Source organism: Echiichthys vipera, assembly GCF_963691815.1.
Source record: "Echiichthys vipera genome assembly, chromosome: 7".
Classification (NCBI taxonomy): Eukaryota; Metazoa; Chordata; class Actinopteri; order Perciformes; family Trachinidae; genus Echiichthys; species Echiichthys vipera.
Window position 1 is genome coordinate 29819465 of NC_139832.1, and position 24580 is coordinate 29844044.

Genomic DNA, 24580 nt, shown 5'->3' on the forward strand with positions numbered 1-24580 from the left:
TGACATTATTTTAATCCCACATTCTTGTCTACCAGTCTGTCCAGTAACTGTTTAGGCAACAATGGTCTGAAGAATCTGTTGGAGGTTTTGCCTGGTCTTAGCACCATCCAGGAAGTGAAGTAAGACTCGCACACAAAGCGATAACAAAAGATGCATAAAGCAATTAAAAAACATCAGAGACTTTACTGGTGATCATTTAAAAAAATACAAAGTTTTAAAGGAAGAATGAGACTCGGCTCTAATCTTGCTTATTTGGCAAAAGCAGGTCAATTATTTTCTCACCAAACAAGTTCTAAAGTAACCATGCCAGCACTGGCAGCTGCTGTGTTTTTCCCTGAGGCATTATTTGGCATAAATGGCTTATTTAGACCTAAATAATGCCCATCCCCCTGGCTCATTGTGTGTGTGTGTGTGTGTGTGTGTGTGTGTGTGTGTGTGTGTGTGTGTGTGTGTGTGTGTGTGTGTGTGTGTGTGTGTGTGTGTGTGTGTGTGTGTGTGTGTGTGTGTGTGTGTGTGTGTGTGTTTGTGTGTTTGTGTGTTTGTGTGTCTGTTTCAGTGCCAGTAACAATAGGATTGGCAAGGAAGGAGCGGTGATGCTGGCGGGTGCTTTGTGCTCCCATAACAACTTAACAGAAATTCACATCAGGTACTCTTTGTTTGACATTTCAGGCATTTAATGATGAGCAGCAACAGTGAGCACCTGTTTCACCAAACGTTGGTGAGCTGCCAGTTGGAACTGCAGCAGCAGACGAATGCTGTTTCTAAAATATAAGAATATATGCCTGAGAAATTTGCATAGAAAAAAACTGATTGGGGAGACAATGGTCTTGTTACCTATTAACTGTGTGAAAATGTGCAGATTGTTAATCAGAAAGTGTCCTGTTGGTCTTACAGCGATGGGAAAAGAGAGCAGGTGATCCTGAAGTTCTGCCCTGACAAAAGGTAGAAAAGCTGTGAAATCTTACTCACATCTGGATACCATGTTCACGTGTCAACAACAGGCTCATTTGATGCTCTCTTTTTTAGGGATGACAAACAGCCTCTAAAGATATTCAGGTACAGTAAGCTGATAAAGAGTAAAAACACACATTTCACTTTCTTAAACTATAAAATATATCTGTTTTAAAATACAAAGAAAGCCTTCTTTTTAATGCTGTAGGATAAACAACAGCCGACTCCTGCCGTCCAGTATAACCACACTCTGCAGACGACTGGTCCAGTGTCGCTCCCGTTTGGAGTTGGAGTAAGTTGGATTATTGTATTTCCACACATTATTATTTCATGATTATGTCCGGACAAGTAGACAAGAATGTATATTTCATATTGTTTCAGTTTGTCTGGCTGCTCATTGACAGACAAGGCTATCCAGAATCTGCTGACTGTTCTGCCGAAGATGACATCACTGCAGAGACTTAAGTAAAACATACACACATGCACAAATTAATTAGCATATTAGGTTTTGTGTGAGTAAAGATTGCTTTAGCTGTGTGTTTGTTTTTACTTATCATATGAAATGTAAATAATTTCTGTCAAGATGTTAACAAGTTTTTATGTGTACAAAAACCTGAAAAAAAAAAATGAGAATAAAAGACATAAGACAAAAAAACACATAGTGCTGTAGGAAAAAGATAAGAAGAGGGGAGGTATGGTATAAGCGCTTAATACATTTACTAATCACCTTATCAATTAGGCTAATTCATTTTTCCTCCTTAAAAAGGGAACCACGCCAATATCTGGGGGTTTAATACTTGTTAAAGTTATTTTAGAAGAATACTTTTTATTAACTTCTCTTATCAATTATTTTATCAATCTCAATCTGAACACGCCTGTTCTAATAAAACAGGGACCTCAAGACTCAACAGAATGAAAGATAACAGACAACAACTGAAATATAAATTATGTATACATAATATACACAGAATATAATAGGTTATAGCATGAAACGACACACATGAAAATAACAAAGAAAATGGATGATCATGGCAAAAGCTTTGATATGGAAATACTTTTCTGAATCATACCTTTATTGAAAGTAAAGTTTAATTTCAAATGGCAAGTGGTCACCAGATCCGCTCATTAAAGTACCAACATGTCATCTCACCAAACACTCAGCTTTGAAGGGGGAATCCAAGATGATGGAGAAGTATTTCATAGCTCCAGAGCAGTTACCAGACGTGCAGAACACTGGGTCTGTGGTCCAGGGCTGGCAGAACCAATCGTCAGTTGCCAATCAGTCGACCGGCTGTCCAACAGGGCGGCACAAAACAGTCTCTCTCGGGAACACTGATACCGTTACCTTTGCAACAGGTTTAAAAGCGTCAAGGGTTACTTAGTTGTTAACCCTAAATCTTCAGCTATTAAGCCAAGAAGTCTTTCTGGATACCTCAGCAGGGACCGCTTGAGATAGGTGGATGAGTGTCAGTTGGTCACTTTTTCAAGCTCCTGGTGATTACTAGATTTAATATAAACTAAAGGGTAACTTGGCGCTGTTGACTAAAGCTTAATTAATACAATGTTACTTTGTGTTTTTTAAAACAAAGTCAGGCAGAAAGTTACTTGTTAAAAGATAAAGACAAAATTAAACCAGATAGATGTTACAAAATAAAAGACTGTACAATGGACAAGACAGGACGAGACAGGACGAGACAGGACGAGACAGGACGAATGAGAGAGAACAAAAACTAAAGAAGACAGAGGAGAAAGTCTGGGTCTGCTATCTTGAAGTCCAGTTCCAAGGTGTGGCCTGAAATGATGAGATGCATTCATTTTGGTCTGATTTGCTTTATTCATATGAAAACTGATCTCTTCTTTTGAGAACAAAGAAAGAGGGAGTTTATCTAAACACAATGAAACCAGCAGTTATGTGTCTTATTCATACCAATTACCTTCTCATTTAATTTTAATCAACCCTTCTTCTTCTTCTTCTTCTTCTTCTTCTTCTTCTTCTTCTTCTTCTTCTTCCTCTTCTTCTTCCCCTTCTTCTTCTTCAGTGTCAGCTACAGCATCGACTCCACAGCTGGAGCTCTAACGTTGGTCAGATGTTTGGCTATCAGTCAGCGAGTCTTATCAGTGGAGCTCAGGTAAGATTTAGTTTTTAGCTTTTTTTGTATCCAGGTATTTTACTATTAATATTAGTAATTATATTAAAGTGGTAATACATACGATTTAAGATAGAGTGTTTCTAGCGGCCGGTTTGGTGGTAAGATGTAACTCAGACAGGCCTCTGGGACCTCGACTCCCAGAGTTCCTTTGGGAACCCAACAGTGTCAACCGTATGACGTCATTAGATTGGTAGCTCTCGGGGCAGCCGGTGGCACAGTGGTTAGAGCAGTCGCCCCATGTAAAGAGGCTGAAGGTCCTGAAGGCAGCGGCCGCAGGTTTGACTCTGACCTGCGGCCCTTTGCTGCATGTCTCCCCCCCCTCTCTCTCTCACCCCATTTCCTGTCTGTCCTATATAATAAAAGGCAAAAAAAGATCATCTTTAAAAGGTTGGCAGCTCTCACCTCCGCAATGTGGCGTGATGCCTTCATATGCTCCAAATGTCTGCTGATCCGCCATTTTGAGTTAGAAGTGATGAAATGTTACTGGACCAGTCAGACACATGAGAGCAAGCCTGACTCAAAATTCAAACTTGAATGTCTTCCCGATTCCTGAGTACAATGGAACGCAGCATATATCTTTAAATGTACCACGGCAATGTTTCTTTCTGTTATTGATTAATGTATTGATATCTGCCACTGATAATTTTTTTGTTAAATACTGCTTCAAACGCTTCTTCAGCCCTCAGATGGAGTCCTTTATCCATTTTGACAGTGTGAAAGCAGAAAAAGCCAGCTGCAGGTCTGTAATCAGAATTTGATAATTGTTTTGGGGCGAACTGTCTCCTCGTATGAATACAAAAAACTCAGTGGGTGTTTACTTTTCTGACAGCTCAGTTCGTCACTTTCGTCTAGTTTCTCTTTCAGTTTGACTTCAAGTGTTCGAAACAAAAATGATCATAAAACTCTGCCAGCACTGGTAAAAAGCTATCTACAGCAACTGAAGATGGAACTCGGCAGCAAATGTGTTAAACTGTAAATAGCAGAGACAATTATTTTTATAGTTTTAATTTTATTCCCTATTTTATTTTAGTGTTCGACAAAAAAATGCATCCTGCCAAATTTACATTTTTCTGTCTAAACTGCTAAAGAAAAACAACTTCTTGAACTTTTTAGAGCAGCACAGACAATATCAACCACGGAGAGTCTCAAAAAGGTCAACGCAAGAAAAACAGGAAGTCACTGATTAGTGTTATGAAATGTCACTGTGAAGTTTATTACGTGTCCTGAGAGTTGTTTACGCCTACTCTCTTTTCTCCAGCACAAAATAAGACACACCCCATAACTGTCTGTGCCTTCCTATGTTAATGCCCTAAAGCAGCATCTCTCTGTCACAGGTTAAGTCATTGTAGCCTAAACAGTGACAACTTGGAGAGACTGCTTGAGATCCTACTGCAGGGTCCCCAACTGTCTGACCTGGAGTATGTGCCACTAAAAGAGCTCACACACCAACCTAGACTTACTCATACATTTTCAAACACCCATGTACTGTACATACCTACCGTGCCAGTACTTAGTTATTCTTTCTTTTGGCTGCAGTTTATCAAGTAACCAACTTGAAGATGAAGGAGTGAAGCATTTTGTGGATTCTCTACCAAACCTTACAATCACCAGCTGTGTAAAGTAAGTAAATACATTTTGTGAAATATTGATGTTAACCATTTTAAGTTCTATACTCTTTTGTACCCGCTGTATAAAACAAAACAAACCCTTTTAAAATAATGGGCTTATTAAAAATAGAAAGACGGGAAATTCAGTTGTTCATGTTACCATTAACCCATGTGAATCTCTTTGATTGTTGTGTTTTGTTAAGGAAAGCACATTAGCAAGCAAACTAATCAGCCACCTAAAAGCACAATATATTTCACGTCATGGTTTTCTTCTAGGATTTTTTTTACACTAGAAAGGTGCTATATAAGTCCATTTACCAATATAACACTATTAATACATAACATTTTACACACAATTATTGTATTTTTCAGTCTTTTTTTTACCACATTGTGCTCATTGGGATGTGGGTGCCATGGGTATATACAGACTGTTGATGAATGCATGGGGTGTCACCTGGTAGAGTGTGCTCAGCTTGTATGAGTTCTTTTCACAGTGTCATAGGCAAGTGTGGCTTAGATGTGGGTCGCCCACCAATCGGAAAATTGTAGGTTCAATCTCCGGGCTGACATGTCCAGAAGTGCCTAATAAGTGCATAATAAAGCATTTACTTATAGCTTTAGATCCGTAGTAAACTGTTCTTAATCTTAAAGGCATAATGAGTTGTTTCTTATAAGATAAAGAGATGTGTTTATTATGCTACTATTACACTAATATAATTTCCTGGTCTTTAATGTGACTTCATCCACAGTTTGAGCAATAATGGCCTGACTCAGCAGGGTCTGTTGGATGTGGTAAGCACACTGAGCACCAGCAACACCTCTGGTGTAGAAGTCAGGTAAGTGTGTGCATTGTGCAAATGAGTAAGCAGATGAACAAGAAAGAAAGCAATACCATTATTTGTTGAAAGCTTGAAAACCACTGTAAGAATTAACAATATAAGTATTCATCCCTGTCTCTCTCTTTGTCCATGGTCTCAACTTTCTAATGTCTGCTGTTAGTTTGGGGGCAGAAGAGAGGTGTTTCATCTGGTTTACACAATATCAAGGTTGTGTAAAAACCCTAAGGTAGGACAAAAAAACTAAATTCTAATCGAACAAGTAACTGGCATTTCATTGAGAGGAGGCTTTCATTTTAATTGACAACCTAACCTTTACCATATGTGCTTCTTTAATGCACAATGTGTGATGTGGCGCAGGCTGTGCAGTGGCGCTAGGCCCCATAGAGAGAGCAAGCCCTTCAACAATGTGTTGGGCAGAGGTCAGGCCCTTGCGAGTGCCAGCGGATATCTGGGCAAAGACTTCCTCTTACATGCAGTGGGTCTGATTAGGAACTTGAGACGCAAGAATGGAGTTAGAGTCGAGAGCGTTTCTATAAACAGATATCTCCATAGAAGTGTTCTGAATCTTTTGCTCTCCACACTGATTGTTTACCTGCATACAGCCTTAGCATGCTCAAATGTGATTGGTCAGCACCTAACTACGAAGTGAAACTAGAAAGCATATTAACAAAAGTACAGTATATGCTCATTCTACATCAACTATGAACAATATTCATTGAAATTAATAATATATTATTTTCTTTGTGTTATATACGGATATGCAATGATGATTGCTTGGTAATATGTATGCTGTTGTTGTCCAATACCAAGTCTCTATTTGATGACGAGGGCCCACTGGCCCATCAAAGTATGTGAAGCACTCAAGGTCTGGCGGAGGCTTTTAACCATTTTTAACGTCGATTTTCGGGCCATCAGCTGCTTTTTGTGCAGCGTTTACAAATTTATGTGCATAACTTTTCGTACCATTTCCTACGAACCTATTCATGAGTTGGTAAATTGCACTGGGGCTCATCGTAACATGTTTCTAGTACCCCATTTAACAGAACTCATAACTTTAACTTAAAAAATCTTCTAATCATTTTTCTGTGACATTTCTACACAGTTTGAACCTCAATAGCAGGTCAAGATCAAAGGTTACTTTTCCCTCAGCCCCCCTAAAGGACCTCCCACCACTGTTTTATTGTTAGCATTCTTCAGACAGTTATAGTTCTCCCTCATTGTTGTCTGATAAGGTAGTTTAAAGGTTTCAGTACACATTGCATTCATCAGTCAGGCAGTATCTATAGACCTTTAAAAAGTCCTCATTTACTGAGTTATTCTTTGTTTGTTCTATCCCCTCCCATCTTTTCTACCTCTCTGCCAGTGTCAGAGAGAGTCGTTTGGAATGGGACCATCTGGTCAAATTAGCAGAGATCATATCTTTCTGTCCCAGTCTGACCAAACTGGAGTAAGTACACCTCCATCTTCATAACTTAGCTCTGATCTTATCAAAAGCTTTTCTACAATGTCAGCTTTTAAGGAATTTAGCAAAACAGACGTCATATTTTACTCAATAAAAATGGATTTGTTTTAGAGAAAATTCTTTGTCTTATGAAACCCTCTCAAAAACTTCTGAAGAATTACTAATACGGACAGAGGCTCGATCGGACAGGGCATGTTTTAGCAGCCTGAAATAATTTGCTCGCTGCTTTGCTTGCCTAGGGTCTTGCATTTTTCTGCTCTATGCAGCTCGCATTTTTGCAGTGGCACCCTCATTGTCTATAGTTGAATAACCTTCAACTGAGAGAAGAAAATCATCCAATTTCATTAAACCTTACAGCAAAAAACAGTTAACCTGAGGACAGGTGAATGAGTGGTTGTCTAGCAAAAATAAAAAAAGATAAAATTGCCATCGCTTTGTCTGATTGGGGGTTTTCCGACAAAAAAAGCTAGTGTGCCTCATGTTTTGCCTGTGAAGGTGTGTTTTTTTTATACAAGAGACAGAGATTATTGTTTTATGCATAACTGGTGTTTTTGTTGACACATTTAACTTGATAATTAATAGAGATTGATCAGTAGGCTAAGTCTCTCAGGTTGTGCAGTGTTTCTTTTATTACTCTCTGTTTGATCCACAGGTTCAAGAACAATTTGCTGCAGTCGGACTGGATTGCAGATTTTGTGAAACTGTTAAGCAGCAGTCGGAGAGGATTCAGCGTCAGGTAAGAAGGAATACAGTAGGTGCAGTGTGCACTGAACATTTTGCTGTAGCTTGTTTCTTCCACTTCAAAATCAGTAACTCATTGGATCAATCAGGAAGTCGCTATGGTGGGGGCTTGGTTGTGTTAGTATTCCCTCTGTACTTTTGTAACAGTGATGGTTCGAGAACCTTTAGTTTTGCTCTTTATTTTCTAGCTTTACTTATCTCAGCATACACTCATACAAACTAGTTTTTTAGTCTTGGCTAAACACATCTCTGTGTTTCTGTCCAAATTGCTGAATGAAATGGTGTTGAACTGCTCAAGTTTATAGTTGAAATACTGAGCTGTATCTAACAATCTTTCTTATCAGTATTGAGGAATGTTGGATCAGATCTGAGGAAGCTGTTAGTTTGGTTTGTCGCTGTTTGGACCTCAGCAGCAACATACACTCTATCAGGTGAGATGCAAATCTATGCAAGTAACCAAACATGTTGGAAGACTCTACACTCTTTGTAGTGACACATTCAAACAAACTCAAACTCACTGTAAAATGCCCCACATCACCATATGCCTGGGGTATGTGTACCAACAGCAATATACACTTTTACTTTGCAGGGTTCAGCACACCACGCTACACCTGTCTTTGAAGTGCACTGAACTGACCTCAGTCAGGTAATGTATTTAATTTTAGGGGGCAAACAGTATATCCAAAAGCAATAAACATATTAAGTTATGTGAAATATATGTAGTTTATATTAGGGATGCACCGAAGATTGTGAAAATCTGGGCCGATACAGACTTTTAAAGTAGCAATTTGGCCGATAGCGATGCCAGTTTTTAGATGGTATTTTTTTCCTTTTTGTTGTGCAATCTTCATTATAGAACTGTTTTGAAGTTATCATCACTTTCTAAAAGTCCTTAATTTAACAAAAATCCAATCATACTGATTTATAAAACAACCTACTGTATAGTATATCCTCTTTTGACTATAGAAATGAAGCTTCGCATAGAGAATCTCTGGAAAATCCTTGGTGAGAAAGTAATGTCTAAGAAACCCACTCCAGTTACTGAACCGTGGAAGAGACTGAGTCAGAATGGACGCAGATCAAACCAGAGCAGTGTGAGAAACTAGTGATGTCCTGTGGGTGCAGATCTGCTGAAGTCATTCAAAGCTGTGGCCTCTACACTTCATGTTAATTTTTGAATCCTATAATCTGAAGAAAATGAAAATAATAATTGAAATATTCTCTTCTGGTTACTGTTCACTAATTTTGCTTTTTTTGCTTTTATTGACAAAATAAAGGTTTTTGTTGAAGTGCCTTGGTTATTATAAAAACATGCTACTGCAGCAGTGGTATGGCCACAGCTGATATTCTATCAAAGTATTAATAATTTGCTCTCTAATTTTGATCGCCAATATACAGTTTATATATATACTGTATACAGTGGACACTGGACAAACAACCATTACCCTGCCTGGGTCAACATTGAACAAACCATACCGACCAGCAACAATCTGCCCATTCAACACATTGCGTAAATAGACAAATCGATTTAAACACACCTCTGCTTCAAATTTCATACAGTAAACTTAACCCTCACTGCCTGGTGGAAGGCTAATGACATCCTCAACACTCAACTATCTCCCTCTGCCCTCACTCAAAATAAATAACCAACCCATTAAGTTCCCCACATGGAAACAGAGAGGAGTAACCAGCCTGGGGAACCTTTGTTCTGGCAGCTCTCTCATGACCTTCAACCTACTCAATTAAACATACAATCTACCCAACTACTGTCAGTACCAGTACTTAGGGCGCACTCAGACTGTCCATCCGTATCGTGCCTAAGCACGTTTCATGGCTAAAGTCTAGTTCCTTTGACCAGTGTGAGTGCAACCGCACTGAGTCTAGGCGCGGTATGCTTGCTGTCCACGTTCCGTTTGGGAGAGGTGGGCTTTTGTAAAGCATGTTTACACATGTACGAGCACGAGCGTGCGCACGTGTTCTGACGTAATTTTATGTGTGCCTGTTCGGACATAAAGCGGACCATGCGCGGCCATTTGTAAACAAAGCGACGCATCGCGATGACGTCAATCAATGCGTGTGACGTGTTGCGGTGTGATGACGCATAGGCAGCAAGAAGCATTCGCCGAGGCCCAGGTAGTGTGAGTACAAACGGGCCTGGTCATGGGGGGGGGGGGGGGGGGCAAGTACCCTAAAGCACGGGGCACGGTATGGATGGACAGTGTGAGTGCGCCCTTAGAGTTTAAAGAGGCCATAAAAAAAACAATTGACTTTAGCAATTTCCACCACCTCGATACACAGGATACACATCACTACTCACATAATGCACTATATGGGTTTCACGGATAGCAACATCTACACATACTGCCCCTCCACAATAGGCAACCACATCCACGCATTCTTGCTCTGCCCACGTGTCAGCTGGTTTTGGTCAGAGGTCGTGGGAAAGCAGTCAGAGCTCCTCAACCTCAGCTTCCCTTTCTCTCCCTCCATCGCTCTTTTAGGTGATCTCTCCTCTCTCACTGTACCACAACATCTCTAAACATTCATTCTCATAGCACTCACTGTAGCCAGGAAAAGAATTTTACTCAACTTGAAAGACAGATCAAAACTCTCGACCCAGCATTGGATCAACCTATTAACCAACCATGTAAATCTGAAACAGCATCATCAATAAGAGGTAATATGATGGCTTTCAATAAAACCTGGTCTCCCTTTTCTGCAATACATCTGGAGTTGATTCCTCCCGTCCCCCTCAGCAAGACATTCCAAATACAGTATAAATATGCAAACATGAAAAGGATTAAATAATAAATTATGGCTTATTTTATTATTTTATTGAGTTTTTTTTTTTCTTTTCCCCTTCCTTCCTTTTGCTGCACATCTGTTATTATATTGTTTGAATTATTAGTATTTTTGCAAATAGGTAAATTCTGTCTATTTTGTTCTCTTGTAAATTCTTGTTTTGTTACAAATGAAAAAAAAAACAAACCATCAGCCACTGTAATAGATGAACGGCACCTCATCAGTGAGGCGAATACCGATGTCCGGATAAATCGGTGCATCCCAAATAAATCAATAAAAGAATGAATGTACTATATATGTGTGTATGTGTATATATGCTAAACGTTAACTTTCGGCTGTGTTTTGACATAGAAATATGATCAATGAATTCTTGTGTTTGTGTTTTCAGTGATGCAGATCTGAGTCCAACAATGGCCACAGAGAACATAGGGTACTTTCTTCTTTTAAAACACGTAACAAAACATTGGATAGCAAAGTTAATACCTTAAAGCATGGGTGTCAAAGTGATCCAGTAAAGGGCCGTGTGGCTGCAGGTTTTCATTCCAACCAATCAAAAACACACCTGGTCCAACAAGTCAACTGTGTGAAGACAGTTCAGGTGATTGAGTAAGTCGAGTCAGGTGTGTTCTTGCTTGGTTGGAATGAAAACCTGCAGCCACACGGCCCTTTACTGGATCAGTTTGACACCCATGCCTTAAAGTGACGTTCACCTTCATCACAGTCTCACTTTCCCAATGGCATAATATCCTTACTTTGACATGAAAATATTATATTATGATGTTTTTGGATTGTGTGTCCTATTCTTGTGAACACGACATTTCAGGAGAATTTCTTAAAATTTTGCGCAAACTTTCACTTGGACTCAAGATAGAACTGACTAGATTTGGGAGGTCAAAGGTCAAGGTCACTGTGACCTAACAGAATGCATTATTGTTTCATAACTCAGGAACAGAAGGGGAGACATTTAGTCGGTAACTGCATTGGCGACTTTAAAGTCTTTAAAGTGTGCTGATTGTCAACTTAATACCGATTTATCAATTTCATTCAAAGTCTTCACTAAGTATTTTATTTACATCTGGACAGTTTGGATGTGACTGCAACTTGACTATTTGGGGGAGGAATACAACCACAAGACACTAATTCCAGTTTTGCAGACTATGGTCTTTTGAAACAAAATGCTTAAGAATCATCAATCATGTTGACAGAAAACAAGATTTTTTGGTAACAGATACACAATGTTTTGGGAATAGAAAAGAGGCCAACTTAAACTGTCTAAGTAGCTGTTAACAGGTCCTGCAGAGTGTTATCTTCTGTTATCTTGTTCTTGTTATCCTCTCCTCCAGCCTTGTGGACTGTGCAGTAGAGGGGTACCAGTTTGCATCTATGGAGAGCATCATCCTGAGATGTCCTTTACTGACAGCGCTGCAGTTAGTACTCTCCATTTTCTGTATGAATATAAAGTGCACAATGCAGTAATCAAGGGAGACATGTAAATAGAAAAAAGAAAGAAACAAAGATTGAATAAACAATGTTTATTCTCATTGTTCCCAGTTTTTCCCTCAACAGTCTGGGTGTAGAGGGAGCTGAGTTTCTCTGTTCTGTCCTGCCCTCGCTGCCAAATCTCACTTCTCTCAGGTCAGAGCTTTTTTCACATTTGACTCTTTTACTAATGCCTGTCTCAATGTTTTTGCATGACCAGCAGCTACCTTTGTCTCCTGCAGTATTGGTTCCAAAGAGGCTTGTGTGGCTGTGGCTGAGAAGCTCTCAGAAGCCTTGCTGCAGACTACAGCCATTCAGTGCTTAAAGTGAGCAACACAGACACATTGTACTACTTTTCTGAAGCATTTTCGTTTCACTATGGATGACATGGTTTAAGTTTGAGCATTTTAGAGCATTTCTTTTGTTCTGTTTGTCAAATGAAATGAAATCTTCATCCTCAATGTTCCCTCTCTCAGTCTATCAGGTCTTGTGATTAGTGACACGGCAGCCCAGATTATGACCAGAATGTTGCCCCGTCTAAGATTGCTCAAGTAAGTATTAACAGTGTAAAATAATCCCAGGGTCTTTTTCAACACTTGCACACATCAAATAAGCTATCGAGACAGTTTCTTTTGTGTATGAACTATTAACGGAGAAATCCCAGGGAGTCGCTAACAGTCTCTAACAGCTGCACGTGGCTAGCACTAATTAGCACGGGGCATTAAGGTAAGGCATTAAAACATATTATTAAACCACTAATACTGCTCAAGATAATAGCAAACCTCTGCAGTAGCATGAGAAGAGTCCCTACACATAAAACGAAGCAGCAACAACTTAGTTAGTGAACCCAGAGTTTATTAAAAGAGTGTTTTAAAGACTTCTCTACTGGCCCCTGTACCAGCTCCTCTCATAGTAAAGTCCATTCAAGTGGATTACCAAAGTCAATCAAAAAGAAGAAGTCCATTAATGCTTCATTTTATGTAGGGAATTTCAATATATATATATATATATATATATATATATATATATATATATATATATATATATACATATATTCACAGATCTGTCGCCACCCTGTTAAGAAAAAAAGTGCTTATGATGTGAAACATACTTATGGGATTGTGTCAAATGTTTTAACCATCACATAATGTATTCAAACATTAGTCAGTGTTACCATTTGACTTGTCTCCACTAGTCTGTCTCACTCTGAGTGGTCAGCGGCTGGAGGGCTGCAGCTCGTACAAGCACTGGGAGAGTGTGTCAATCTGGAAGGTGTTTGGTAAGATGCACACAAGTGCATGTGAATGAACATGTGTACAAAAATGTCTGAATACAGATTAAGTAGGTCCATGTGTCTTTGTGTTTGTATTTCTTTATGCATGCATTTGTGTTTCTGTTTGCTCCCCAAGTCTGGATTCCCTGCAGCTGACTGCAGAGAGCAAGATGTCCCTGGCACAGTCACTAAGGAAAATCAGCTCCATGCGCAGTGTCAAGTAAGAAACACAATCTGGCCCACTGTAGCTGTCTCATTACATCTGACCTTTTCAAGTAATTCCGAAGGCTAATCAACTTTAATCTGGCCTGTTTATAGCTGCTCATTATGTAGCTGTAAGTATTTATTTAATATATGAAGCTAAGACTGCCAAGCTATTCTAGGCTGGCGTCTCCACTGTGATACAGATGCCCTTCACTCACCCATATCCAGTGCCACTCTAATAATCTCCTCTATTTATGATTGAGCCAATCGGGATAAGGCTGCTGCTCACTCTTACTGCCTACATTGCAGCCATGGTTGCTGCTGCATGTTATACCAGCTTGTCATCGGCTCCACATGAACCTCACGTAAATGATGGGAATGGGAATCCACAGTGCCCCCATCCCCCACCCTCCTCCACTTCCCTGGGGCAAATTTACCATTCCCTTTCTCATAGTGCTAAGTTGTAAAGTGTCTCTCACTGATGAGCTGCAAGGTCAGACCTTATTAGAATGCACATTGTCATTGCTTGCTGTTTATGCAGCATCTAAATACATGTCATGCTTACATGGATATAAATCCTCTTCACATGAGAGATATCCGCTCCCAGTTTGGAACCATTAAAACAATTTCACAGAGGATTTGATGGCTTGGTACAACAGTGAATGTGACCCTTTGTGTGTGTATGCGTGTGTCTGCCAGGCTAAATAAGATTGCCACAGTAATGGGACCATCAGAAGCTGATGGTGTGCAAGATATTCTAGCTGCCATGGATGGACTCACACAAATGGAGGAGATAGAGTGAGCATGCTGCACATAAATAAATGACATTACCCTCATTTTAGCCTGTCAGGAAAGAAATGTTATGGTCAGTGATGTCGGATGTGTTCTTTCTCTGGTTGTGTCAGGTTGGAGGGATGGAGGATGGCTGATAGAGGAATAGAGCAGCTGACAAGAGTCCTTCCTACCTGGACGGAGCTAAGGAAGATCAGGTAGGCAGGGAAAAAAAAGAGAAAGAAAGGGGGTACGATCATACAATGTATGATTATGATCATGATGATGATAATAATAATTAACAATAATAATAATAATAATAATCTTTATTTGCAAAGATCAATTAACCGAAGCACCAACAACGTAGTTAGAGAACCCAGAGTTTATTAAAAGAGTGTTTGAAAGACTTACCAACTGGCCCCTGTACCAGCTCCTCTCATAGTAAATCCATTCAAGTGGATTACCAAAGTCAATCCCAAAGGAAGGAGCCCATTGGGGCTTTGTTTTCTGTGTTAGGACTCTTCTCATGCTGCTGCAGAGGTTTGCTGTTATTTTGAGCAGTATTAGTGGTTAAAAAAGCTGTTTTAACGCACTCACTGTACTGCCCTGAGCATTGATCAGTGTTGACCAGCTGCATTCGGCTGTAAGCAATTATACTGTGTTTCTCCATTAATAGTTGTTGCATGAAAAAAATTGTCTTGATGGCTTATTTGATGAGTGTATTTGCCGAAAAAGACACTGGGATGATTTTACCCCAGAATTTCACTTTAAAGGAGATCACTGGCCACGTTCAGACCTGTTTCTTAAACCCATCCACTACAGCTCTCATTAGAGGTGTGGATGCATTCAAGCCACATTGAGGACACATTGAGATTGGATCACTCAGAGATCTGAGTAATCTGAACACAAATGGACAGCTCTCAGAGTGTGTACACACCCTTTAGGGACCACTTGTGATCTGATTCCAATTCCCCAGTCTGAATGTTAATCATCACATACATTATTTCCGTTTAGGATATAGATGACCTATATATTTGAATGAAAAATATTTTTTGTTTATGTTCCATCCTCTGCAACCGCTTGTCCCTGACGGGGCGCGGGGGGCAGTCTTATTTTACGTTAATCATTATTACAGCAATGTGAGATGACTCATGAAAGAGCGATTTCCTACTTCCAGCTTTTCTCTCTCACAAACGGCTGTGTTTGTGTCTAATCTGTTCAGAACTTCGGGTGTATTTAATGAACATATAAATAACGACGATACATGCCGTGATTTGCGGAGGAGAGCATAAAGAAAGACATTTTTAAAGTCTGTGTTCAGCTCTCTGGCTGCTGCAGATGAAGCCCCATTTCTGTGACATGAGAAATACTTTCAATGTAATCGTGTTTAAAAATACTCAGAGCTACAGGCTCAGATGTTGTGGACACAGCCCCTGAATGAGGATGTACTTCCTCTTAGGCAGGAGGGGCAGTTGAGTAGGCGGCCCCTAATGTGGACAATAGTCACATCCCCATTCTCACTACTATCTGAATGCGGACACATGCAGCCTGAACCACCTCTGAATGTGATTTTTGACAGCTGATCTCAATGCATCCTCAATGTGTCCTCAGTGTTTTCACCTGTAGCTAGAGCTGTCCACTGTCTGATCACTCAGACCACATGTTAGTGCTAAATGTAAACAGGGTCTCAGAACACGTTCAGAGGTGGTCTGAATGGGACCACATTCTTTTAGCAGTGTAAACACATGCATCTTGAGTCACATTGAAGGACCACCTACTCAGCTGTAAGCGGAATTATGTCTTTATTCACTGGCTTTGTCCACACCTGAGCTACAGTTCACATCACACTTTTTAAATGAACATGACTGACTGAACTGATAAAGCAGAGAGCTGAACACAGACACTTTTAATAACCTCATTGTTGGGGCGTGGAGTGGTTAGAGCAGTCGCCCCATGTAAAGAGGCTGAAGGTCCTCGAGGCAGCGGCTGCGGGTCGGAGTTTGCTGCATGTCTCCTCCTCTCTCTCACCCCATTGCTGTCTGTCCTATCTAATAAAAGGCTTAAAAACTGAAAAAAATAAACAAAAAACTCTTTGTCTCTGCTCTCCTGCACGGATCACTCTATGCTTATTTTTCATCAAATGAACCTCGAATTTTAAACATTACACACAAAATAGCTGTTTGTGAGAGAGGAAAGTTACAACCATTGACACACAGACGAACTGTAGGCAGCTAATGTTCTGTGATTTATGAGAGAGGAACAACTGAAATTCCCACACAACTATAAGACAAACACATTTTCATTCAAATATGTAGACTATCTATATGTTGACCTAAATGATATATGTGTGGACTTACATAGAGAGCAGGGAAGTGATATCAGATCACAAGTGGTCACTGAAGACGCATGTGGAGAAACATTCTGCTGGAGGTTTGAACAGACGTGCACTGTGGTCTGATCACTCAGGACGGATGTTAAGACCAGGGGAAAACAGGACCACTGACTCAGCCTCACTTCCTCGGGCAGATCCAGAGCCTCTGGGCCCAGACTGCAAACTCACTGTCCCCTTTAGTTCTCAGCCAGGGAGCCATGAAACAGACAAAAGACTTCTGTTGGGAATCTCAGTGTACGTACATGGTACTATAAAAAACAAGAAATATATATATCTTTATAGCCTTGAAATCTATTCTAAAGAAGCCAGTATGTGATATAACATCTATTTACAGAACTGTCTGGTCTGCTCAAAATATTTGGGATACCATTTTTGTCAGTCTTGTATAATATGATTTTATTTATTCAAAATAAATATATACACTATTGTGTATTGTTTACTTTTATCTAATTATCTTTGGATGTGAGAGCCATAGTTAGTTAACATCTCAAGTATCTGCATTGTCGAGGTTTTATCACCAGGTTGGGTGCTCCCCCCACTTTATATTTTACACACATACAGTAGCGGCTTTGGTATTCTTTGTTAAGTACAGTTGTAGGTAAAGAGTATAGGCTTCACTGCCCCATCCTGCCCGTGTAAAGTGATCTACCAAAACCTACCAGCCATTTTATTTGACTGTCAGCACCTTCTTTATGGGATCAGCTGCTTGCTTTGGCAAGTAGCTGATCCTTTTCAAATGAGGGACTCGCAGCCACAGGATTTTGCCTTCATTGGGTGTTGCTGTATCTATTCATCCCTGGCTTGTGGTATTGCTGTTGTAGATGAATGCTATGTGTGTTATGGCTGTTAACTGCTTTATGGCTCTGGATGAACATTTGGCACTTCAAAACCATCCAGTAGTAGAATCAAAGATTCAGTCTTATCGGCCAAGTGTGCTTTTGAATACAGCAGCTTCTAGTACAAAAAGAAAAAAAAGGCAATGACATAATAATAATACAATCTCAGGACTGGGACAGGACTGACTATAATAGTACTACAAAGGGAGAGGGAGATATTAACAAAGAGGAGTTCAAACAGACTGAATGTCCTGGTTGTGTAGGGTCTGTGATGATTGGGCCTGCCTTTTTCCAGGCTCTAGATGTGTAGAAGTCCTGCAGGACGGGCAGGGGGGCACCAGTATTTTTTTCACTGTCCTAACTGTTGCTGCAATCTGTTCTTATACTGTTTGTGTGTGTGTGTGTGTGTGTGTGTGTGTGTGTGTGTGTGTGTGTGTGTGTGTGTGTGTGTGTGTGTGTGTGTGTGTGTGTGTGTGTGTGTATGTGTGTGTGTGTGTGCGTTTGCGCGTGTGTGTGTGTGTGTGTGTGTGCGCGTTTGCGTGTGTGTGTGTGCGTTTCTGTGTGTGTGTGTGTGTGTGTCCGTCTTCCAGTCTATCAAAGAACCTCATCAGCGACCAATCAGGAGACAATCTACTGGAGGCTTTGAACAGCTGTAGTCACCTGGAAGAGCTCCAGTAAGGATGATGACATTTTTTTATGTGACTCATTCCTGTGAATGTTGTTTAGGAAAATGAAACACCATGTAGAAGGCACAGTTCTGTCATGTATTCATTCATATTTACACTGCTTGTAAACATGGCTATAGCTGCTATATAACACTCAAAGGAAACTGTTCGCATTATCAAAGGCTGCTGATCAATCAACTCTTTCCACTGCAGAAACTCTTGAGTATTTTAAGCCTGAGATGAGGGAAACTTTGGATATCTTTTTTTTCCAGAGAGAGAGATAACTTATGGGCTGTCCATACGGACGCGGGTATTTTTAAACCATGTGTTTCTCTGCACAGTTTGGCCTTTATCCACACGTAGCCACAATTGTGGGCTTCTGAAACCGGAGTTTTTTGTAACCGGAGTCCAGGGTGAACTTTTACAAAAAGTCCGCTTCCAGCAGTCATGTGTGGACAGGAAAACCAAGGAAAACCGCAATTTCTTGTTGACATTGTTTGACGTCACACTGTGCGACGGTAAACAGTAAGTTGTTTCCATGGAGAGTTGTGGAGGACTCTAGACTTTTACTTTGCTGGTGATGATGGCCCCGGTTATTTCCTCGTTTAAATGAGAGAAGTCAGAGGATGTCTCACGCTATTGCTCAATAAAAAGGGCTTATATATCATCGCACTTGGACTCACGCGACTCCCAATCCGCATTTTTCGGAATTTTTCTGATTTTTAATTCATGAGTGACAGTGAGAAGTAACTCAACTTCGCTGTCAGTCCACACGTCAGTTTTTCCAGTATTATTTTTTCCAGCCTTGTGATTGGCTAAAATGGCCTTCCTGTTAGGAATGCTATCTCCATCTTTTAATTATTATTACCGTTGGCCATAAAAGTTTGGTTTCAAAAATACCTGTGTTCGTGTGGACTAGGCCTTAAATTATGGGTCAGTTACCATGGAAACTAACACTCTTTACCCAACCTGCTCAGGTTTTCTTCAATAAACCCTGACTTTCTATGTGTCTACTCCCTTTTACAGAGTCAGACACATTCACTCATTAATTTCCTCATTCATTCAGTCTATATCGAGTATCTAAGCTCTTTAATAGCAGAGATTACTGAATGTGAAAACCTAAATCTTTATTGTATAAGTGTGTTACTCACGCTGTCAATCATTTCTTTGAGCAGCAGTTTTTGCCCCCACATTCAAATATTCAATACAACTCACAATAAAACCTTTATATGTCCTTTTTTTTTATAACACTTTCTCTGTGCAGACAGTTGTCATTTTGTTAAAGCAGTCCCACTAAAATATACAGTATATTGCACATAATGCATACTCTCATTTATTAATAAAAATCAGTATGAAGCTGTAGACAGAGCAGGACTGTGGTGCAGCTGCAGAATGTAGTTTGAAAGTGAGTTTTTTAAACAGTCTGCAACAGTCTGAACTGTTTTAACAGCATTTCAGTGGCTGTGTTTAAAGTTACTACATTTGTTGAAGCAGCTGAAATAAAACCAACGAATGCTGTTGAGCCAAATACATCCAATATCTAAATACATGTCAGCCTTTTGTATTTTAATCTTGACACCTTTTCAAGTACAAATCACCAAACATTACAGGATAAGATTACCTTTAAAGTTAAATGTGCACAGTCTTGATATACATGTGTTAATATCTCCATGTCAACTAGATTCAAATGTACATGTTGCCATGGTGAATCGTAGTATTAGAGCTCTATTGACGATGGCTTTTTACGTTCAGGTTCAAACTACTCAGAGTTGCTTGAACTGACTCTGAATACCTGTTCTGGAAATGAAAAACTCAGAGTTTCCATCTCAGGATTAGTGAACTCAGAGTTCAGGGTTAGAGTCAGACTTCGTTAAACCTGCTTGTCCTGTTTTAAGCCTCAACATTTTGGTTCAATAGACACCTATTTATTCCCACATGTAAACATTTCTAGTCTTCACAATAGTGCGCTTTGCTCAGAAAGGTTTAGTTTTACATATACACTTTTCAGCTCTATTACGTATTTTTTGTCATGCATTTTGCAAAAGAGAAGAATATGAATGAAAATGATTTACTTTTGCATATTTACATCAGTACAGAATTAAAACATCAACATCATGCATTCTTCCAGTCTGTCTAGGAACAGTCTTGGCGACCTCACTGCTGCCAGGATGGCCCTCGTTCTGCCATCACTGACACACATCACTGTCTTAGAGTAAGCAAATTTCTTATTGACATTTATTATATCTGTCAGACATGTCCTGGGGGTTATGTTTTCATGGATGTGTGTCTTTTCTAGTATTTCAGAGAACAGTATTGGATATGAAGGGTCAGTGAGTCTGTCCAAGGCAATAATGCACATGAAGAACCTCACAAAGATTCAGTAAGACTCTGAAGCTTCTCCTGCTGTTTTAGAATCAATCCTGATGGATGACTAGATTTACGTATAGTATAAGTATAAGCTTTATATTAAACAATATGTTTCCCTTTCTTGTTTGGTGGCCAGTCTGACTTCTGTTGGGACTCCAGAGCTGTGTGCTGTAGCTGCCGGTCTGGCCCACTGTCCCCTCATACAGGATGTGGGGTAAGATTAAGAACTTAATTTGTATCACACCTTTCATACAAGAATGCAGCACAAAGAACTTTGCAATAAGGAAATGACAAAATATAAAATGAGCATAAAAACAGGGAATCAATGTCAAATAAAAGCAGGGATAGAATGTCATGATTAATGGAAAACAGGATGGAAAATAAAACACACTTGACCCCAAAAGACAATGGGGGAAGGGAAATGTTTTTCTTTAATACACAGAATGTTATTTGATGCCAGTAAACTGCAAACAGCAGCAACGTGAATATGTTGTTGTTTTGTGTATCTTTAAAGAGATCCCTATAATATTTGCTAAATCATTATTTACTGACAATGTGTTATGATAATTTTTTTTAATCGTATATGCATCCTGTGTATTCTATTTTCATCTTATCTTGCTTTTACGGTAATCAATAAAAGTAAATAAGCATGATTTCCTAAATTGTTTCCCTTGAGTTTGACCACTGGCTAACTGTGATGCAATAGTGCAAAATAAAGAAGGCTGTTTTTTTAGCAACAACATTTTCACAGCCTACTTCTTAGGTAAGAAGACCAGGTCGGTGGTTTATCCGTGCACTCTGTCAAAGCTTTGTTTTTCGATCCAAAGGAAGCTATTTTTCATGCCTTTTACTGCCTTTAATCACAACAATATGTGCTGGCACTTCACTCTGTCACTGCTGTTGCTGAGCTCAAAAAAGAGGAGCAGTACGTGAACCCCTTGGATTTCTCTTTCATTATTTTGCTAAAAGGTTTTCTGACATTCTTAAAACTATGATAAGATAAAAACCTAGTTAAACCTTACTTTACAGCTCAACGTGTTGATCACACCTCCACATTGTCCCCAGAAAACGTTTATTGATATTTCAGGAATATATTTAGTTCATGTCCCAGAAGTTCAATTGATTTGAGGCCATTGTGAAACATTACTTTTCTTGAGACATTTTGTAGTTCATGTTTCACTGTTAAGGAGCCACATCCCAAATTCTTTTTAGCATCAGATGACGGACAGCTACCCTAAATACATTGGAGTGTATTGTATTTTCAGTAATTGTAGTTCATGCCCAGGGGCAGCAAAACAAATACAAATCATGGGGATCCTATGCTTTGTTCTTCACTTTAAGGATGATGTTATGGGTGGCTATTGGTTTTCTTTTGCTTTATTAACAATTATAAGGTAGTTCTGCAACAACATATGGTGTTTTGTGTCAGGTTTTCACATTACATTGTCCCAGTTACATAATAGAACATTCAGGTGGTCAATTTTAGATGTCCAATATCATCAATTTATTTGTTCATTTAAATTCGCTGAGACATAAACGGAGACCTCAGTGTGTTTTAAACTGAAGTCCTTCAGTTTAAAAAAGAAGTGCTAGAGTACTTTGAAAGCACAAGTGAATGAGGGATGCTTCACATCCGGTTGTGAAGAGATAAGTGTCAGTTATCTTATTTTTCATGTGTTTTGTACAGACCAAGGCACAACTAACCACTAACTACTATTTTAACTCATTGATGGGACAGCCTGACTTGTAGTAGCTTAATTAGAGATCATTTGTGTCTTGGGTTGACATTCTGCCTCCAAATTGGATAATAATATGCCAATTCGTAAATCAATTCTTAGAGTGTTAACATAGAGTGCATTTGTGTATTGTAGTGACTTTGATAAATACCTATTGGATGAGTTGTGCATAAAACCATGACCAAAACCACCATGATTCCAAAGGGTTCACTCTTTATGGGCCATGCTGATCACATGTTAGATCCTGATTTTAAATTTCAGATTTGTCGGCCCTGCGAATGGTGGTTCTAAAGTGGGACCCAATCATCTTGTCAGGCAGAGTTATAATAAAGTTCCTGATCTAAATGTTGAGAGTGATCGATTGTTGTTTGAAATACGATTCATCTGCATCTTTCTCTGTTTCTAGTCTGGGATGGAATAATTGTGGTGACAGAGTGGCCGTGGAGCTGGCCAGAGTTATGCCTCTCTGTCAGAAGCTGACCAGAATAGAGTGAGTCTGTGACAACACGCATGCACACACACGCACACACACACACACACACACACACACACAGTTGTTGTTTTGTTTAATTTCAGTCAGCTTTCAGGTGATTTTTGTTTTTTTTGCTGCATCACAGTAGCTTCCCCATTTCCTTAATCATTTTTGGTTTGTTTGGGAATCAAAGTTCTTTTTTTCATTGTGTTCCTGTGGGTTTAGATTTAGTTCCTCCTTTAGTTGACTTGCTTGTCCTCCACACACTCACACTGAGAGGGATTAAAAGGATATGTATGTGTGTGTTTATTTCTCCCAGTCTGGAGTCAAACAGTGTCAGTGTTTCTGGAGCGGAGGCCCTGGTTAGAGCCTTACAGTCGTGTCCTGCTCTGCAGCTCATCAGGTAAACTTGCTGCCATTGTGTCTCTCAGGGAAGGTTTGGGGTCATACAGGCACCTTCACAACCTGCTGATAGCACATTAAGCAAGCATTTTATTATTTCCTCAAGGATAAATTTAATGTATGTCTTGTTAATGTATACATAAAATGTTCCACCGTGTTGTGCTTTTTAGGCTGTGGAGGAACAATGTCCCCCCCACTGATGCCCAGAGACTCACACTGAGGGACAGGAGGATGAATTTCTCATCCACGTAACATGTGTGAGCTTCTGAATTGATGGACGGTGACTGTGACAGTGGCAGAGAGAAGTAACATTGCACTTCATCAGAATCTGCAGAGACCAATCCCTGTCACAAAATGTGTCTCCCTGCATTATGACCAACAGAAAAGCATGATTACAACTAGTGATTAGGATCTGCATGTAACATTTAGTGTTGACATTCCTTAATCAGGTGTGTATCTGAAGACTACAGCAACGGTCGTCTCTCATAGTACAAATGGTTAAAAGACCACTGTGTGGTCTACTACGGAGAAGGCCCCATATATGAAAGAGTTCTCATCTGTTTTGGCATTTCCCTAATACGTGTTGATTTTTATAATGTTGAGAGCCTTCCTGGGGAACAGTGAACTGTGATTGAAGCTGAAGTTGGTAACTTTTATAAAAATATGTTTTTTTCATATTTGCTGAAACTGTCATTATATCCTGACAACACGACAAGAGACATCCTCTTCCAAAAATGTCAACTGTGAGGTATCACTGCACCAAGGGAAAACAACCTAGCACTGCCTAATGTACCAACCAACGGGCTGGACACTTTGTTATTTTATGGCTTAACATTATACTAAAATATGTTTCTGAAAACACACACAGAAATAGGCAGTACAGTTACAGAATATTGATTCATATTTGATCAGCGTTACTTATTTTCTGTGGATCTTGCAGGTGCCGTTGTGAGCACCAGATGGAGGCAGAGGAGCATGATCTTTCCACAGATTGTCTGTCCCATGCAGTGCTATCAGTAAATATGACAAACCAGTTTTTATAAAAGTTGCCAATTTCAGCTTTGGTATTGATTTACAGTTGAATGTGTTTGAGGTATAATGTTTGAGGAAAGCAAACATCTATTTTTGAGACAATTGAAATATACTATGCACTTACTGTCCTCTAGTTTCAGAATGTAACTGATGTAATAATAGTGTGGCGGTGACACAAATGGCCCTTTTATCAATATTTGTTTGTATATATATAGAGAGAGATATGTATGTATCTCTCTCTATATATATAGCACTTGCTTTATACATTTTATAGTATAAAAAGTGTTCCCCAGCAGCGTACAGCTTGCTTCTAACCAAACACACAAAATTGGTTGTAGTTCATTTGTATGCTCGTGGCAGTGGATTTATTTGTTTCAGAGACTTTTCCTGATTTTAAGA

The 24580-nt window shown here is 39.6% G+C and overlaps 1 protein-coding gene across 1 annotated transcript in view; it reads left to right on the forward strand.

The window, feature by feature from the left end:
* Positions 1–24358, forward strand: part of nlrc5 (NLR family, CARD domain containing 5) — a 51800-nt gene extending 27442 nt beyond the window's left edge. Inside the window, exons 24-56 of the mRNA XM_083916957.1 lie at positions 36–119; positions 557–646; positions 895–942; positions 1027–1056; positions 1160–1243; positions 1333–1416; positions 2991–3080; positions 3781–3840; positions 4436–4519; positions 4638–4721; positions 5458–5544; positions 5708–5773; positions 5905–6022; positions 6861–6994; positions 7662–7745; positions 8095–8181; positions 8340–8396; positions 10941–10982; positions 11896–11979; positions 12104–12187; positions 12274–12357; positions 12508–12582; positions 13227–13310; positions 13441–13524; positions 14208–14306; positions 14414–14497; positions 18098–18181; positions 20301–20384; positions 20469–20552; positions 20676–20753; positions 22682–22765; positions 23067–23150; positions 23320–24358. Of these exons, the coding sequence (XP_083773083.1) occupies positions 36–119; positions 557–646; positions 895–942; positions 1027–1056; positions 1160–1243; positions 1333–1416; positions 2991–3080; positions 3781–3840; positions 4436–4519; positions 4638–4721; positions 5458–5544; positions 5708–5773; positions 5905–6022; positions 6861–6994; positions 7662–7745; positions 8095–8181; positions 8340–8396; positions 10941–10982; positions 11896–11979; positions 12104–12187; positions 12274–12357; positions 12508–12582; positions 13227–13310; positions 13441–13524; positions 14208–14306; positions 14414–14497; positions 18098–18181; positions 20301–20384; positions 20469–20552; positions 20676–20753; positions 22682–22765; positions 23067–23150; positions 23320–23401 (2671 nt within the window). The 3' untranslated portion in view covers positions 23402–24358. The remainder of the gene's footprint in view (positions 1–35; positions 120–556; positions 647–894; positions 943–1026; positions 1057–1159; positions 1244–1332; positions 1417–2990; positions 3081–3780; positions 3841–4435; positions 4520–4637; positions 4722–5457; positions 5545–5707; positions 5774–5904; positions 6023–6860; positions 6995–7661; positions 7746–8094; positions 8182–8339; positions 8397–10940; positions 10983–11895; positions 11980–12103; positions 12188–12273; positions 12358–12507; positions 12583–13226; positions 13311–13440; positions 13525–14207; positions 14307–14413; positions 14498–18097; positions 18182–20300; positions 20385–20468; positions 20553–20675; positions 20754–22681; positions 22766–23066; positions 23151–23319) is intronic.
* Positions 24359–24580: the final 222 nt, after the last annotated feature.